Raw genomic sequence first — 14,665 nt, 5'->3', positions numbered from 1 at the left:
AGAGTTTTTGAGAGTACAACCTCCAATTCCCTTCTTGCTCAACTCCTGGTCCTAGGATGTGTTACTCCACTGGCTATCAGGGAAATAAGAAAGCCAAAAGATGGAGGGTCGTAGACCTTCCTGCAGACAGACAGACTGATAGAAACAACCAACCAAACTTCACAGGCTGGTCCACCAGAGCTCACAGGCTTTGTGTGTAAATGGCTCTCTTCACACCCTCTCCAGGCTCATCCTTCCTGGAATCTCACACAATAGCCCTCATCACTGTTGGCGAGAGCCCTGCATAATATCACCATGCTTTAGAAGGAACTATTAGTCACTTAGATGAGCAATCTAAAAAATAATACTAGTGAATGTATATGCAAAACAGAAACAGACTCACAGATATAGAAAACATGTGGTTACCAAAGGAGAGAAGGACGGGGGTGGGACCGATTAGGGGTATGGGATTAACAGATACCACACTATTATGCATAAAGTAACCGACAAAGATATACACTATAGCACAAGGAATTATACCCTAGGTCTTGTAATAACCTGTAATGGAGTATAATGTGCAAAAATACCAAATCACTATGCTCTATACCTGAAACTGACACAATATTGTAAATCAACCAGACATCGATAAAAATAAATACGTGAACGGAGGGTATTAGAAGTACTAGACTATAGTCAATGGGTTAATAGTCTGGCCTTCAGAAGAGGGAACACTCACAGCCTAGGAAGTAAGCCCTTTAGGGGGTGTGGGTGGGAGGCTAAACCTTCTGTAGACCCCGCAGTACTTACCCCCCATCTGTGAGCACAGCAGCCCTCTCCACCTCCCCTCAACAGCATCAGTGCTGGCACCATAACCTGTGGCAAAGAAGATGCTCTTGTAGTGACGGGAATGTTACCTTTTTGGAACAAAGTTCCAAACTCAAGCTATTTAAAAATGTCTAATGATTCCTTATTGCCTGTAGGACACAACACAGCTCCTGGACATTGTATGTGAGCCCTTTATGTCTTGCTCCTGACCTGCCACCAGAGTCTTACCTCTTCTCCATCGAGACCTCCTGACACACCAGCTTATGGGCTCCCAGGAGCGACCCCGGACTTTCCTGCTTCTGGGCCTTTGAATATGCCCTTCACCTTTTTCCATCAGGTAAACTCCTATTCACCTTCAAAGGGCCAGGTGAAACGTCATTTTCTGTGGTAGGCTGCACCGAAGGTCCCCCAAAGATACATTCACTTCCTAATCCCAGGACCTGTGAATATTACCCTATATGACAAATGATATGATTGGGTTGGGACCTTAATAGGAAGAGCTTATCCTAAATTATCTGGGTGGGCCCTAAATGCAATCACATGTATCCTGATAAGAGAGAAGCAGAAGGAGTTTTGAGAGACACACGGAGGACAAGGTGACATAGGCAGAGACAGGAGTAATGTCTTTAGAAGCCAAAGAGTGCCAACAGCCCCCAGAAGCTGGAAGAGGCAAGGAATGATTTTCCCCTACAGCCCAGACCATGGGGTCCTGCCAGCACATTTACTGAGAACTCTGACCTCCAGAGCAGTGAGCGAGTCCTGTTTTAAGCCACCAAGTTTGTGATAATTTGTTATAGCAGCTATAGGAAACCGATACATCTCCTCTTTGTAGTATTCAGTCCCCTCCTCTCCCCCCATCCCCCCATCCATCCTGTTGCACTGAGCACGCTCATTGTCCTTCTACCACTGGGGGCTGAGCGCTGAGTCAGCAGTTCTTACCACAGTGCACAACATGGAATCAGGACCCAGTGGTATGGTGGTAAAGTCTACGAGTCTATGATGACATATCTCCATGTTTCTTCTGGCACTGTGGGGTGGGAGGAAGATAGGGGCATGGTAGGGCCATGGGTCAGGAGCAAGAAATAAATACATAATGGATGAAAACTTTATGAAAAAAAATCTCCTCACCCTGAGAGATCCCTACTTGGTCCCTACCAAGGGAGCAAGATGTACCCTGGGGAATGTATGGGTATGTGATTGATGCTAAAAAGGATGATGATTGCTGTCTATCTACATGGATGTGTTCTTTCACCTGCTAGTCTAAGGTGGGGGGTGCGGTTTGCAAACTCCTATGCCTTTAGAGGCCAAGTAAGTAATTTTTTTCTTTTTTAAATTTCTTTTCTTTCTTTCCTTTTCTTTTTTTTCCTTTACTTTCGTTTTTTTTTGGCTGTATTGGGTCTTCATTGCTGCGTGCAGGCTTTCTTTCACGTGGTGAGAGGGGGCTACTCTTCATTGCAGTGCGCGGGCTTCTCTTGTTGTGGAGCACAGGCTTTAGGCACTCGGGCTTCAGTAGTTGTGGTGCATGGGCTTAGTTGCTCCATGGCATGTGGGATCTTCCCGGACCAGGGATCAAACCCATGTCCCCTGCATTGGCAGGCAGATTCTTAACCACTGCGCCACTCAACCAGGGAAGTCCCCCAAGCAGGTAATTTTAAGTAAGAAATGTAAGAAAATGTGCCCTGGTATAACACAATTGGGAGTGGTGGGAACTATGGAGAGAACTGGAAGATGCATACCCCTCCTAAAGGTACCCAATTCCCTGTAAAGCAAAACAGACAGACACTGCACCAAACTTTGGCCTGCTCCCAGGGGGTCTGCAGACTTTATGAAGCCTTGATGGGGGCATGGCATCTAGTAAAAAGAGAACCACAGGTTTAGGATTTGGCAGTGGGTGTCCTCTGTGCTGGGGAAGAGTGTGCTGAGTTTGCCTTATTATCAGCTCTCTCTCTTTAGTAGGAATGGGTCAACTCTGTAACCCTAGGAACAGGGATTGGTAGGCATCCCTTGCTCCCATCCGCTTACAGCGGCCATTGTGTGAGGACCAGCCATGAGCCAGTCTTGGGAGCAGGTGTTCTCCATGTGATTTCCCACAACACTCATCATCATCTCAGGCGGTGGCTATGACGGATATCCCTGTGTCACTGAGAGAGGGACTGAGACTTGGAGAGACAAGTGCCCTGCCTAAACTCTCCCAGCCTGCCCGCTGTGGAGCATGGTTTCAAGACCAGCTCCATTTGGCTCCCACCACCCTGCATGCCACATCCATGGAGACAGATGAGAGAAGATCCTGCAGTTCCCCCCACCATCCCCCTATCCCTGGCAGGAGTATTTCTCCTTAGTTCTCCTCGCGATAAATACACTGATGTTTTGATTTACCAGTTGAGCTTTGGTGAGTTCGGTTAACGTTGTTCAGGGTCCCCAAGATGTTTTACTCTGTGCACAGACAAAACAGAGTTCCTGATCTGCAATGCTGCCCATCAGACCTTGGCCAAAGCTGACCCCACCAAGGCACTGCCCATCTGAGCCGCCTCTGTCCTCGGCTTTGGGCATCTTTTAAGCATCAACAGGTGAGAGGCCTGAGATCTGCATTCTACACCTGGCTATGCCATACACTAGCTCTACAACTTGCATCTAGCCTAACCGCTCTTGGCCTCTGGTTTACCTCTATTAAAACAACAAGGCCCTACTGTATAGTGCGAGGAGCTATATTCACTATCCTGTGATAAAGCATAATGGAAAAGAATGTGAAAAAGAATATATTATTATATGTATAACTGAATCACTTTGCTGTAGAGCAGAAATTCACACAACATTGTAAATCAACTATACTGCAATGAAATTTTTTAAAAAATTTAAAAAAGAGGAAAAAAACCAGGGACTGCCTGGTTAGGAAGTGATTAGGACTCTGAGCTTTCACTGCCTTGGGCCCGAGTTCAATCCCTAGTTGGGGAAATAAGATCCTACAAGCCCTGTGGTGCGGCCAAAAAAAGCAAAACAAACACAGACGACAACAACAACAAAAACCAAAGCTGAAGATGAGATGGAATGAATTAAGGCTAGATGAGGGATAAAAGGATTGTAACTTTCATTTGCAGGAAATGACACCACACACAAAAATCTATAAAATAAGAATGAATAAAATATTGATGTCTAAGGTTCTTTCCAAATATTCAGTTCCAAGATGCCTTAGACAGAGGACAATTTTTGAGCTAAGGAGGTGATAGAGGAGAGGAAGAGCATCATTAAGGGCCTATCACCCTACTCTTTCCCTTTCCCCTCCTGGCCTTCGGCCTTATTTTCTTTCTTCCCAACACTGGTATCAATCAGGTCACATACCTGAATTCTTAGCCCCAGAGGAGAAAAAGATCAGAACTGCTGGTGCTTTCACAGACCTCAAGCATATTACTGAATGACTGTATGCCCTGCATTGTTTTATTGCGTGAAAAAGCCATATAAAATTTTTCTAGAAAAACCTGATAAGTGTGTGTATTTCCCATTTATTCAATGAAATATATTTCCTTAAGTGAAGTAGTTTCACAAAAATCTCAGATTCTCAAAGTTATCTCATGGTAACAGTGCTGGGGTATAGCGCTGATGGGAACCTCCCAGTAGGAAGAGATGGCCAGGATTCCTGGCTTCCCTGGGGGATGGCTGAGGGCAGCTTTGAACCTCAGGTCCCTGTACACTAATATCCTGGAAGATGATGTCACGCTCTCCCTTTTTTGCGTTTCTTTTCTTAATTCTGATGAATCTCTGGCAGAGGGAATTACTGATTCTTCTGTCTTATGCTGGGCCTTTGGGAGACCCAAAGCATCCTTGAGTCAAATGGGAGTGCCAACTGGAGATTGTGTGGTGATGGTACAAGTTTGGGGTTGACAAATGAGAGCTGTTGGAACCACCCTGGAGGAGGTGGGTGCTAAGTCTTTCCAAGCACCTTCTGGGGAGCATAGCCTGGCACTTAGAGCAAGCCTGGCTCCAACATGGGGGTCAGGATGAAGCAGTGGCTTCAGGTCAGGATTGTCATAGCTTGATGGCATGTGGGAATGCTTCTCTCTTGCTTAAAAGTTCTAGTGGATGCCCATTTCTCCCCCGACTTCATTTCCTACCCTCTCTCCTAGACCTTTTTTACATGGTTCTTGCTACACTGGTTTTCTTGTGGATCTGGGAACTTTTCAGCCCATTCCCATCCCAGGGCTTTAGAATGTGCCAATCCCTCTGTTTGGAATGCTCCTCCCCCAAATATCAGCATGGCCATTCTTTACTTCATTCAAGTGGCTTCTCAAATACCACCTCCTCAGACAATAGTTTACTGTCTAACTATTCCTTTACTCTATTTTATTCCTAGCCCTCACCACCTGACATTATACCACATAGTTAATTATTTATGATCTTTCTCTTCTTCACTAGAATGTAAGCCCCAGGAAAGTAGGAATTTTGTTGGCTTTTTTCTCTGCTGTCTCCCCAATGCCCAGAACAATGCTAGCACGTAGGAGATGCTCAATGAAGAATTGTGGGTCAACTACTCAAGGGTCAGGGGCTGGCTCATCAGCATGGTACACAAGGTCAAATGGGATGTTGCCTCGGTCTGCATTTCAGCACCCTTTCCTATCTCTTCTTCACTTAAGCAGCTCTCGCTCTGGCCACACCAAACTGCACAGTTTCCATGAATGCATCCTGCTCTGGAATGTTCTTCTGCCTTTACACAAACTGCCTCCTCTGCCTGGAACAGGCTTCTCCCTTCTCTGCCTGGCAAAACCCTACTGATTCTGTGATTCCGTACAGTACAGCTCAGCTACCTGCTTCTATGGGATGCCTCTCTTGGTTCCCAGAGGTAGAGTTGATTGCTTCCTGCAGGCTCTGGGCCTCACTGCGGCAGGGACTCACCCCACTGGGTTGAATTAGTTGTGCGTTTGTCCGTCTCCCTTGGTCTGAAGGAGTGTAGCAACATCTCTGCTGGGGTGGGCAGACCCCCACCTATTGCAGACCTTCTACCTCCAGTCAGGCCCCGAGTGATCCCAAACCACACCACTGACTAGTCCTAACCTCTCCCTCCTAATATTCTTGCCAAGTTTGCAAATAATATTGCTGGAAAACAACCATTGGTTACATATGGAAAGAAACTGGGGCCCTGCATCTCAGTCCCTAGAGCACCCAATTCACGCTTGTCCCAGATGCCCTGTTTTAACCACAGAAGCCTGCCAGGAGTTCCAGGTTGGCCTGTGGCCCCATGAAAACAGAGAGCGGTTATTCTTAGCTTTGGCTTTGCTGAGACACAAGCTTGCTGAGGTCCTGAGGCGGCCTTCCAGCAAAAATATGGGAAGTGGCGGGGGTGCTGCAGGGGACCCCCCTGCCCAGGAGATGACATACTGCTGGATGTGACTTTACACACCACAGCTATGACCCCTGTGTGTGTAAACTCAGCCCCCAAGTGGCTGACCACCTGGCAGAGAGGGTGGGGAGACGGTGACTCACGCAGACCGGTTTTTCTGTCCGTATGGAAAGCAGCACTGTCTGGGGCAGTCCCTCCCAGGCACCCTCCTGTCTTGTTTCATCAAGGCGTGTACAGAGCAGAGCTCTGTTGGCACCGCTTCACACATGCCATCTTTCTCCGTGTCCTGGATTGTGTGCGCCCATGTACATCAAATGGGAGAAATGGAGAGAGAACGGGCTTTGAGATCAGATGGGTGTTGACATCCCAGTTCTGCCTGGTGCCTGCTGTGTGGCCAGGGCCAGATGCCTTAATCTACCTGGGCCTCATTTCCTTACCCACAGGATGGAGGTAACGATCCCACTTCACAAAGTCACTGTGGGAAGCAAATGAAATAATATGTGTGCAAGCATTTGATACACTTGAAACCTTTGTGGAAATGCCTGTTACAATGATTATTAAAGGGCAGAAACTATGAATTCAGGTTTTCTCCCTTCCAGATCCTTACACAGTGTTCAGCACAGAGCGGACGCTAAATTGATGGTGTGCTTGTCACTGCCTACCGTGTCCCCTGTGGCTTTTGAGACCTTATTCTGCCCTTTTCCATGCCAGGAAGGCATTCTTCCATTCAGAGTCCAGCTCCTCACCTCCACGCCTTCCTCAGCCCTCTGCAGTCTGGGGTCCCCGTGCCCCCTCAGGACCACACAAGCCAAGAGCCACCAGCACCTTGTTGTGTACCGGATGGTTTTGAGGTCCTAGCTATGTCCCTTCTGCTGCAGTTGTCACTGTGATTCCTCTCTCCTTCCTGAAACTTTCTCCTTCCTTGGATTTTCTCACTTTCCTCTTTTCTGTGTTGTCTGAAACTTTCTAGCTGTTTTTCTCAGTCTCCTTCCCACTCTCTCCTCCCTTTGCATAGTCTCCATTTGCAGGCTCCCTGGGGTTTTGACCTGGGCTCCTTTCTCCTCCCAGTCCCTTTCCAAGCCCTGGGCAAACCCACTGCCCCAAGGGTTCTGCATCACCTCTCCGTGATGGTTCTCAAGTTTGCCTCTCTCCTGGTCTCTGGTCCCAGCCCAACCATCCTCTGCCCCCTCAGGGGTGAACGTGGAACAGAGCTCAGCCTCTGTCCTCCTCCCAAGGTCTCTGCCTCAGGGAACGCCCCCACCATCTCCCCAGAATGCTCCTTGCCCACGCCCCCTTACCTCCATCACTCTTTAGATCCTGCCAGCTCCACCTTTAGATAGGGGTAAAGGGCACCCTCCTCTCTCCAGCCTCATGGCCACTGCCAGAGTGTGCCTTAGAGCCAGGCACGCGTGAAGGCATAGATTAGACACTAAAGTGGACGGATCAAAGAAAAAAAGAAAAGGAAGAAAGAGGAAAAAGGGAAAAGGAAAGAAAAAAAGAGCAAAGGGGATTGGTTTTTACTTTATCCAACTTCATGGACTGGTTAGGTGCTGTTTATTTTATCCCCATTTCACTGTGAATATACAAGCGTAGCCATCTTTTTAGGAAATCCTGGGAGATTGTGTTGGAAAATTGGAGTGAGGGTTGGGCAAGTGGCTGGTATTGAGGGATGCTATGCAGACAGGGTATCTGGTCCCTGACTGAGCCAGGCTCCACTGTGCTTTCTCCAGGACCAAGGAATGTCTTCTCTCTGGGTCACTCTCTTTCAGGGAATGCTCTAAGAGCCTGCAAATAGGAAGCCTAAATTTCCTCAAGCTGCTCAACACTTTTCAAGAGTCACCGTATTTGCTCATCTATATTTGAGAGAAGTTGGGTGCTGATGTTCCTCTATATTCTACAGACAAGGAGAGTGAGGCCAAGGGTTGTTTAGTGATTTGCTTGGCAGTGGAACTGAGAAATGCAAACCTGTCTTGTAGAAACAAGCAAGGTAGGTAAGAGGCAAGACACAGGCACTTGGCTGGATCCAGGGAGGAGGAGGAAGAACTGGTAATCTGGGCCAGGAAGGAGGACAGAGTGCATTTTACAGGCTGTAGGTATGTGCGGTGTGCTCTATATACATTATCTCATTTAATGCTCCCCACCTTCTGGTGAGAGGCTCTGAGCTGAGAAACAGGCAACCTTTGTTGAAGTATTGCTGATTTAGAGATTCTCTTGTGCAGGAAGAGAAGGCCCAGCTCTGCTAGGATGGGAGGGGCAGGTGGTCATTGGATGCAACTGAGACATCACTGAGTCTACTACTGTGTGGAGAGGTGAAACAGGAAGGGAGGTGGGCACCTTTTTCTGAGGGTTCTTTATCCTTCATACATTCATCCTTCCATTTGTTGAGCTCAGTGCCCAGTACTGGGGTCTCACATTAACACATGATCTTTTCCTAAGGGACCCTGGATGCCTGGCAGAGGAGGAACAAGATGAAAACAAAATGGAAAGGAAGGAAAAACATTCAGTGTGTACCTCAGGGGGCAACAAATTACAACTTGTGGGCTAAACCCAGCAGGTTGGCTGTTTTTATAAATAAAGTTTTATTGGAACACAGTTCTGTGCATTTGTTTACATATTGCCAATGGCTACTTTTTGCCCTATGACGGCAGAGTTGAGTAGTCAAAACAAGAGACCACACGGCCTGCAAAGCTGGAAATAGTCACTATCTGGCCTTTTACACAAAAATCTTGCCAACCCCATAATCTAGCTGAGGGAAGCCTTGCTGGCAACTACACAGTTTATTTTTCGAGATGGCCATCCTGAAACCTGATGAAACTGACAAATGCTCAGTTATTGTGCTTTTTATAAAGCATATCTTTCACAACAACCACATATGAAGCTGTAGTCTAAGTCAGCACTTTGCTAGGTAGGTACATTACAGGTAAAAGTGAAAAAGTGAACGAGACTTGGACTGTGTGCTTAAAGAGCTCCCAGCTGATGGGGGAGGTAGGCACATAAAGAGATGTTTGCAGTACAATGTGCCAATGCGGAGGGTATTTATGTATCACACGTTGTGGGATACAGAGAAGGAGCAGCCGACCATGCTCTGGGGGCCCCAGGAGGGTGGCCCCAAGAGGAGATGAATTGCTCTGTGACTTGAAGGTTGTTTAGGGGCATCATTCATCTGGAGGAGGTAAGGTAGTTAAACCCCATTCTTACCAAGAGTCCAGCTCCAAGAAAGCCGTGGAAAAACCAGACCAAGTCTGTGATCTTGGCAGGCTCCAGCACCTGCCCACTGGGAAAGTACAGCAGGAGGTTGGTGATGATGGCTGCAGTGGCCAAGGCCAAGAGCAGCAGGCCCGTGTACCTGGAGCCCGTCTCAGAGCACATGGTGAATCTTCCCTGGAAGGGAGAGAAAAACAACCAACACCAGGAGGCTGCCTGCTCCAGCCACCACAGAGTCAGGAGACAGTGATTCAGCCTCAGAGCCCCAGGAACAAGATGGTAAGTCCAGCTCTGCGCTTGGTAGGTGGCGTGACCCAGGGAGCCAGCCACCTCCCCCCTCTGAGCCTCAGTTTCCTCGGTAGAGCAGAGAAAACATTGATTTTACAGACTTCACGTTGACTTTACTTACATGGTGGTGTGTGGACCAAAGGAAGTAAAATCAATGTGAAAGCATCTGGCTGTCGTAGATGCTCAATAGGCATTCTTTAAAGGACTGGGGCAACTGAGGTGATGTCTAGGAACTTGCTGTTACCCTGTTTGGGTTCTTCCATCCACTCCCAGTTGAATTCCCCTAGTGATTATGAACTAGATCCAGACCCAAACCCTGGCTCTGTCAATGAGCAGCTGTGTGACCTTGGGCAAGTTGTTTTACCCTCTCGCCTCAACTTCTTCCTGTGCTAAATGGGACTGGCAGTAGCACTCACTTTATGGGACTGTTGGGGGTATGAAAATAATATTTTCAGAGTGTTCTCCTGCAAGGCTCTCAATGTGTGGTAGCTGGAGAAGAAAGAACTAAAGAGAATCTGAAACTCCTTGGTCTCTCATTTTATTTATGTGGAAGTTTCCCTCTCTCACTGTCTTTGTCAATTGAGATTATTGAGCCTGGAGATTTCTGAGAAGCCAAGATGGAGACACATAGAAAGAGGGAAAGGTTTTGCCCCTTGGTTTTTTCTCTGCATAATGATGCATGTTTTTCTCCTGGGCATAAAAGAGATTGGAGTAAACTCAGTATCTTGTTTGCTGAGTAAAGGCTGCCTGAGCAGTGTAGCCCTGGTGCTCTGCGCTGAGGCTCAGGGGCTCCAGAATGTTCCTCTGAGACCCAGGGACGGGTTCCTGCTTTGTGTTAGGTGGCACTCTCCTAACACTCCTTTGTGCCCATTCTTGACTCAGATTCATGCTGAGATTGTTAACTGACTCCTGAATAGCAGCTCATTCACTACCCCAGCTCCCAGACACAGAATGGCCCTTTCCGCGGTGGGGGTGGGGGTGGAGGGGAGGGACTTGGAGCAATTTGCAGAGCCAGGGACCTCTTTTCAGGGACAAAACTGAGAAGTGTCTGGCCTTAGCGTTCTACTCTTCCAGAAGAGTCAAAGTTATTAACGCACAATGGCTTAGGCAGGCTGATAATGCGTGGGGTCTTATTTCTGTCTGATATGCAAGTTCAGGGCTACAGAAAGCTGATGCCTGAATGGGGCGCTGCCTCTGTTTGGATGAGGGAGATTGAAACTGCTGACCTCACTGCCATGGTGATCACTAAGAGGCGTGATAATGAAAATTCAGCACTTACAGGGATCCCATACCGTATGAAGAGCAGCAATAACACACACATACTGCCACTTGTCCAGACACATTGCAGACACCACTTCGTGTAATCCTCAAACATCCCCATGAGGCAATAGCTCCATAGCTCTGAGAGGAAACAGGCTTGTAGAAGTTAAACAAGATTGCAGGGTCTCCCAGCCCGTAAATGTCAGTGCTGATCCTCAAATGTAGGTCTGCTCATGTCCACTTCCAGTTATTCCCAGTGAGGGCAGATGATTAAGAACTGGGAGCACTGGGAATCCAGTACTGTTGAGCCTGCTTACATCCTGTAAAAGGATATAAAGCCAGCAGCGCCTGTTGCTGCTTGATGCCTAGATGTCCTAGCTCTTATGTAATGAATACTGTTGTGCTCCCTCTCCAGGAAAACTGCAGATCTTCTTAGGAGAGAAGGGGGTGGGGGTTGAGACTGTGGCCACATTTGGAAAGGGGGACCATGCAGTACCTAAGGCTGGCACCGTGAACTAAAAATGCCACCTGCCATATCAGTAAACAAAGGATGTTGCAGCCATCATCACACTGCAGCTGCCCCAACGGTGAGCCCTGAGGGAAGTCAGGATGGAGGCTGGATTTGCCCCTCATCTAGCCGCCAGCCCCTGCGGTCAGCCCTTACGACGCATCCTGAGGAGACTCAGAACGAGAGGCACGGGATACCGGCCCCAGATCGCTGAGGTGTTTATCAAAGAAATGATTTCAAGGAGCCCAGATTTTGCATCTTCCCATACATAGAAAAGCACTAAATTCCTTAACTTGAGAAATCTGGTTTTCTTTAACAGTAATCTTTTAATGTTCCAATTACCTGGTCTTTGTTGCAAAAACTGCTATATATCCTGGACCCCTCCCTTGCCTCTTTGGAGCAGTCTCTCAGAGCTATCTGAGATTCTGTGTCCTAGGCTTACGTCCTCAGTTTTGTCCGCTGAATGAAACATAACTCTCAACTTCTAGGTGGTGCATTTTTTTCAGTCGCAAAAGCACTTAAAACCATGAGAAGCCAATCATTCTCTCAGGCCGAGAATGTTAGAGCTGCTAAGGACTCGTGGAAATTCAGTTCCTTCCCTTTCTAGGCAGCGTAGCCCTAGAGAGTTGAAATTACTTGTTCAAGGCTATACAGTTAGGTAGTTGGAAATAACAGCAAAAATAGTCGCACTCCTGTTCACAGGCATGACCTCACTTGATCTGTCAATAGTCCAGTGACATAAACATCATGATTATATTTATTTTATTCATTTATTCACTTGCTACTGGAATTTCTGAGGCTCAGAGAAACCCAGGAGCTTGTAACGGGGCAGCTCATCTTCCCCGTCTGCCTGGCCCCCTAGCTTGTGGCCTCAATAGATGGGACAATCAGAAGCCCTTGAGTTCCTTGATCACAGCCTTCGCATCATATAATCTGCCTCGTGCCCCCCACATCATCATGTTCGTGCATGTCAGATGGCATCCGAAATTTGGGTTTGGACAGCATGGTTGCCGCACTGAGGTTTTAAGACAGCTCCAGGCTGTGGGGATTGGCTTTCAACACCAGTGCTGCCCGATCTCAAGCAGAAACACACAGACATACCCGTCCACGCAGTACCTGGTCAGTGGAGGTTGGGCGCAGGCACAGTGGGCAGCCTCCCGTAGGCAAGGCGCCCCGGCCCGGCCAGGCCAGCAGCAGTGTCGCGGTTCCAGAGAATCTTCTAGCTCAGCCGCTGGAAGTTTCTGGGTGAGCTCTGGATCCTTCCACCTTTCAGGAGCCACTAGACGTTGGACAGCGATAAGTCCCAGGCACCAGGATAATTTATGCGTCTAATCACAGTCCTTATCTACTCTTCCCTGAAGGCCCCTGTGAGCAAGTCCCCGGTCTGTTTAGAGTCTGAAGGCCTTTCCAGATCCTTCTGAGGCCCCTCAGCACGACAGCATGCTGAATTCTGAGGGGCAGAGGGCTCTCTTCTTCCTGTCTGGCCCCACGTCTCTCTTGCCCTCCCCCAGTCTGGGCAAAGTGGCTCAAATTCCCCCAGTAAGAGCCAGCACTGCCTGCCTTGCCAGGCGGCCCCAGGGGAAGAGCGCAGCCACCCAGCCACAAAGGCGTTTGCACTTACAGTGCTTGGCACCTCTCTCTGGGTCACTCCTGATAACCTCTGAAAAGTTTCCCTGGCGGATGCATTTCCACCTGGCTGAGATGGAGGAGGGTGGGGGATGTGGGTGGGCAGGGAGGGCCCACCAGCCCTGTGTGAACACGGGTGGGGAAGGCCCAGGTTACTGACGGGGAGGGTTGGAGCACGGCCTCACCACCTCTTCATCTTGCAGCTCCCCTGCTCCAACCCGGGCAGCTGGCTGACTGCATTCACATAGACATGCAGTGGGGGCCCCCGGCTGTGCTTTGGTTTTCCAGCTGGACTTGGTCCCCCAGACCACTGAGGAAAGGAAATGGATTGCCAAGGGGGCCTCTCCCCTTCTAACCCACTCCTCCGGCCCCTGAAGCTGTGATATTAGTGCAGCAAGAGATGGAGGAAGTGTCACCAGGTGGGGCTCAGGGCCAGGAATCTGGTTACCCAGTCGCCTGGTGGGATGAGCCTCAAATGGCACGGCTGTGCGTGCATCGCGGCTTTCCCAGCTGGTGAGCAGCGTGGCCGCGGGAGAAAGCCCTCTTTGTCTTTGGTCTTGCTGCCACCCCTTCGAGCCCATGAGAGCACATTTCCCTTTGGTCACCTACCAAGTTTTATTTTTCCTACACAGTGACCCCCAGGGTGCTGCGAAACCTCTGAGAAAGTAGAACCAAGTGATTCTATCATCAGATACCTGGCTCCCAAGCCCTAACCGTATGGTAATTGGTAACCTACCTTGGCAGCAAAGTGCTTTGCTATGCTGTGCCGAGACTGTCCTGTTGGCAGCCCGGAGGGGCTGTCGGGACGATATTATTTTTTCCTCATTATTCAGAGGGGGAGACAGGATCAGAGAGGATCCGACCTGCCTAAAGGCAGGGGAACCGAGAGAGAATTCACGGGTCTAATTTTTGTGCCCTCCTGTGGTACTGAGATTACCTTCTGATCTTGGGCTGTTCCACCAGAGCTGGTTCTGGGCCCTCAGCTGCACTGCCGCCTCCCCCATCCCCACTCCGCTTGTCACCCAGAGTGTCCAGACACGCTGCCCTGCATAGGGTGGGTAGCTCTCAAGCCTGGAGAACTACTTTTGATAAAGGTGTGACTTTATCTGGTCCCCAGGTCAGTCTGGTAGAGGTGGCATTTGGAAGATCTCCTCTTCAAGGCTTCAAACATCTACACTATTTGGTGCCTTTTCACAAGAGCACATTGTTCCTAAGGGTCAAAAATAATGCAGACATCCTCCTAAGCATAGTATTAAATGCATTCCTAGATGAATATGCTCCCAGGAGCAGCAAAGAAAGATGGAAGAATCTCTGCAGGTTTGTGATAGTCAGAGATAACAAGATAAAAATTTCAACCCGGCAATTAAAGTATGTATGTTATACATAGATATATATACAGACAATAACTTACATCCTGTTAAAATTGTTTTGTTTTATACTAGAGTGTAGTTGATTTACAATGTTGTGTTAGTTTCAGGCGTGTAGCAAAGTGATTCAGTTATTCATGTACATATATCTATTAATTTTCAGATTCCTTCCCCATAGAGGTTATTACGGAGTACTGAGTAGAGTTCCCTGTGAATACCGTACATTCTTTTTTTTTTAATTTTTAATTTTAATTGGTGTATGGTTGATTTACCATGTTG

At 48.3% G+C, this 14,665-nt stretch overlaps 1 protein-coding gene across 1 annotated transcript in view; it reads right to left on the bottom strand.

The window, feature by feature from the left end:
- The window catches only part of LOC130860892 (transmembrane 4 L6 family member 1-like), a 53,579-nt gene extending 44,077 nt beyond the window's left edge, over positions 1-9,502 (bottom strand). Inside the window, exons 1-2 of the mRNA XM_057749433.1 lie at positions 9,332-9,502; positions 787-852 (exon numbers count right to left, since the gene is read on the bottom strand). Of these exons, the coding sequence (XP_057605416.1) occupies positions 787-852; positions 9,332-9,502 (237 nt within the window). The remainder of the gene's footprint in view (positions 1-786; positions 853-9,331) is intronic.
- Positions 9,503-14,665: the final 5,163 nt, after the last annotated feature.

Source organism: Hippopotamus amphibius, chromosome 9 (genome assembly GCF_030028045.1).
Source record: "Hippopotamus amphibius kiboko isolate mHipAmp2 chromosome 9, mHipAmp2.hap2, whole genome shotgun sequence".
Classification (NCBI taxonomy): Eukaryota; Metazoa; Chordata; class Mammalia; order Artiodactyla; family Hippopotamidae; genus Hippopotamus; species Hippopotamus amphibius.
The sequence above is the reverse complement of the archived record's forward strand: the minus strand, read 5'-3'. Positions and strand labels throughout refer to the sequence as shown.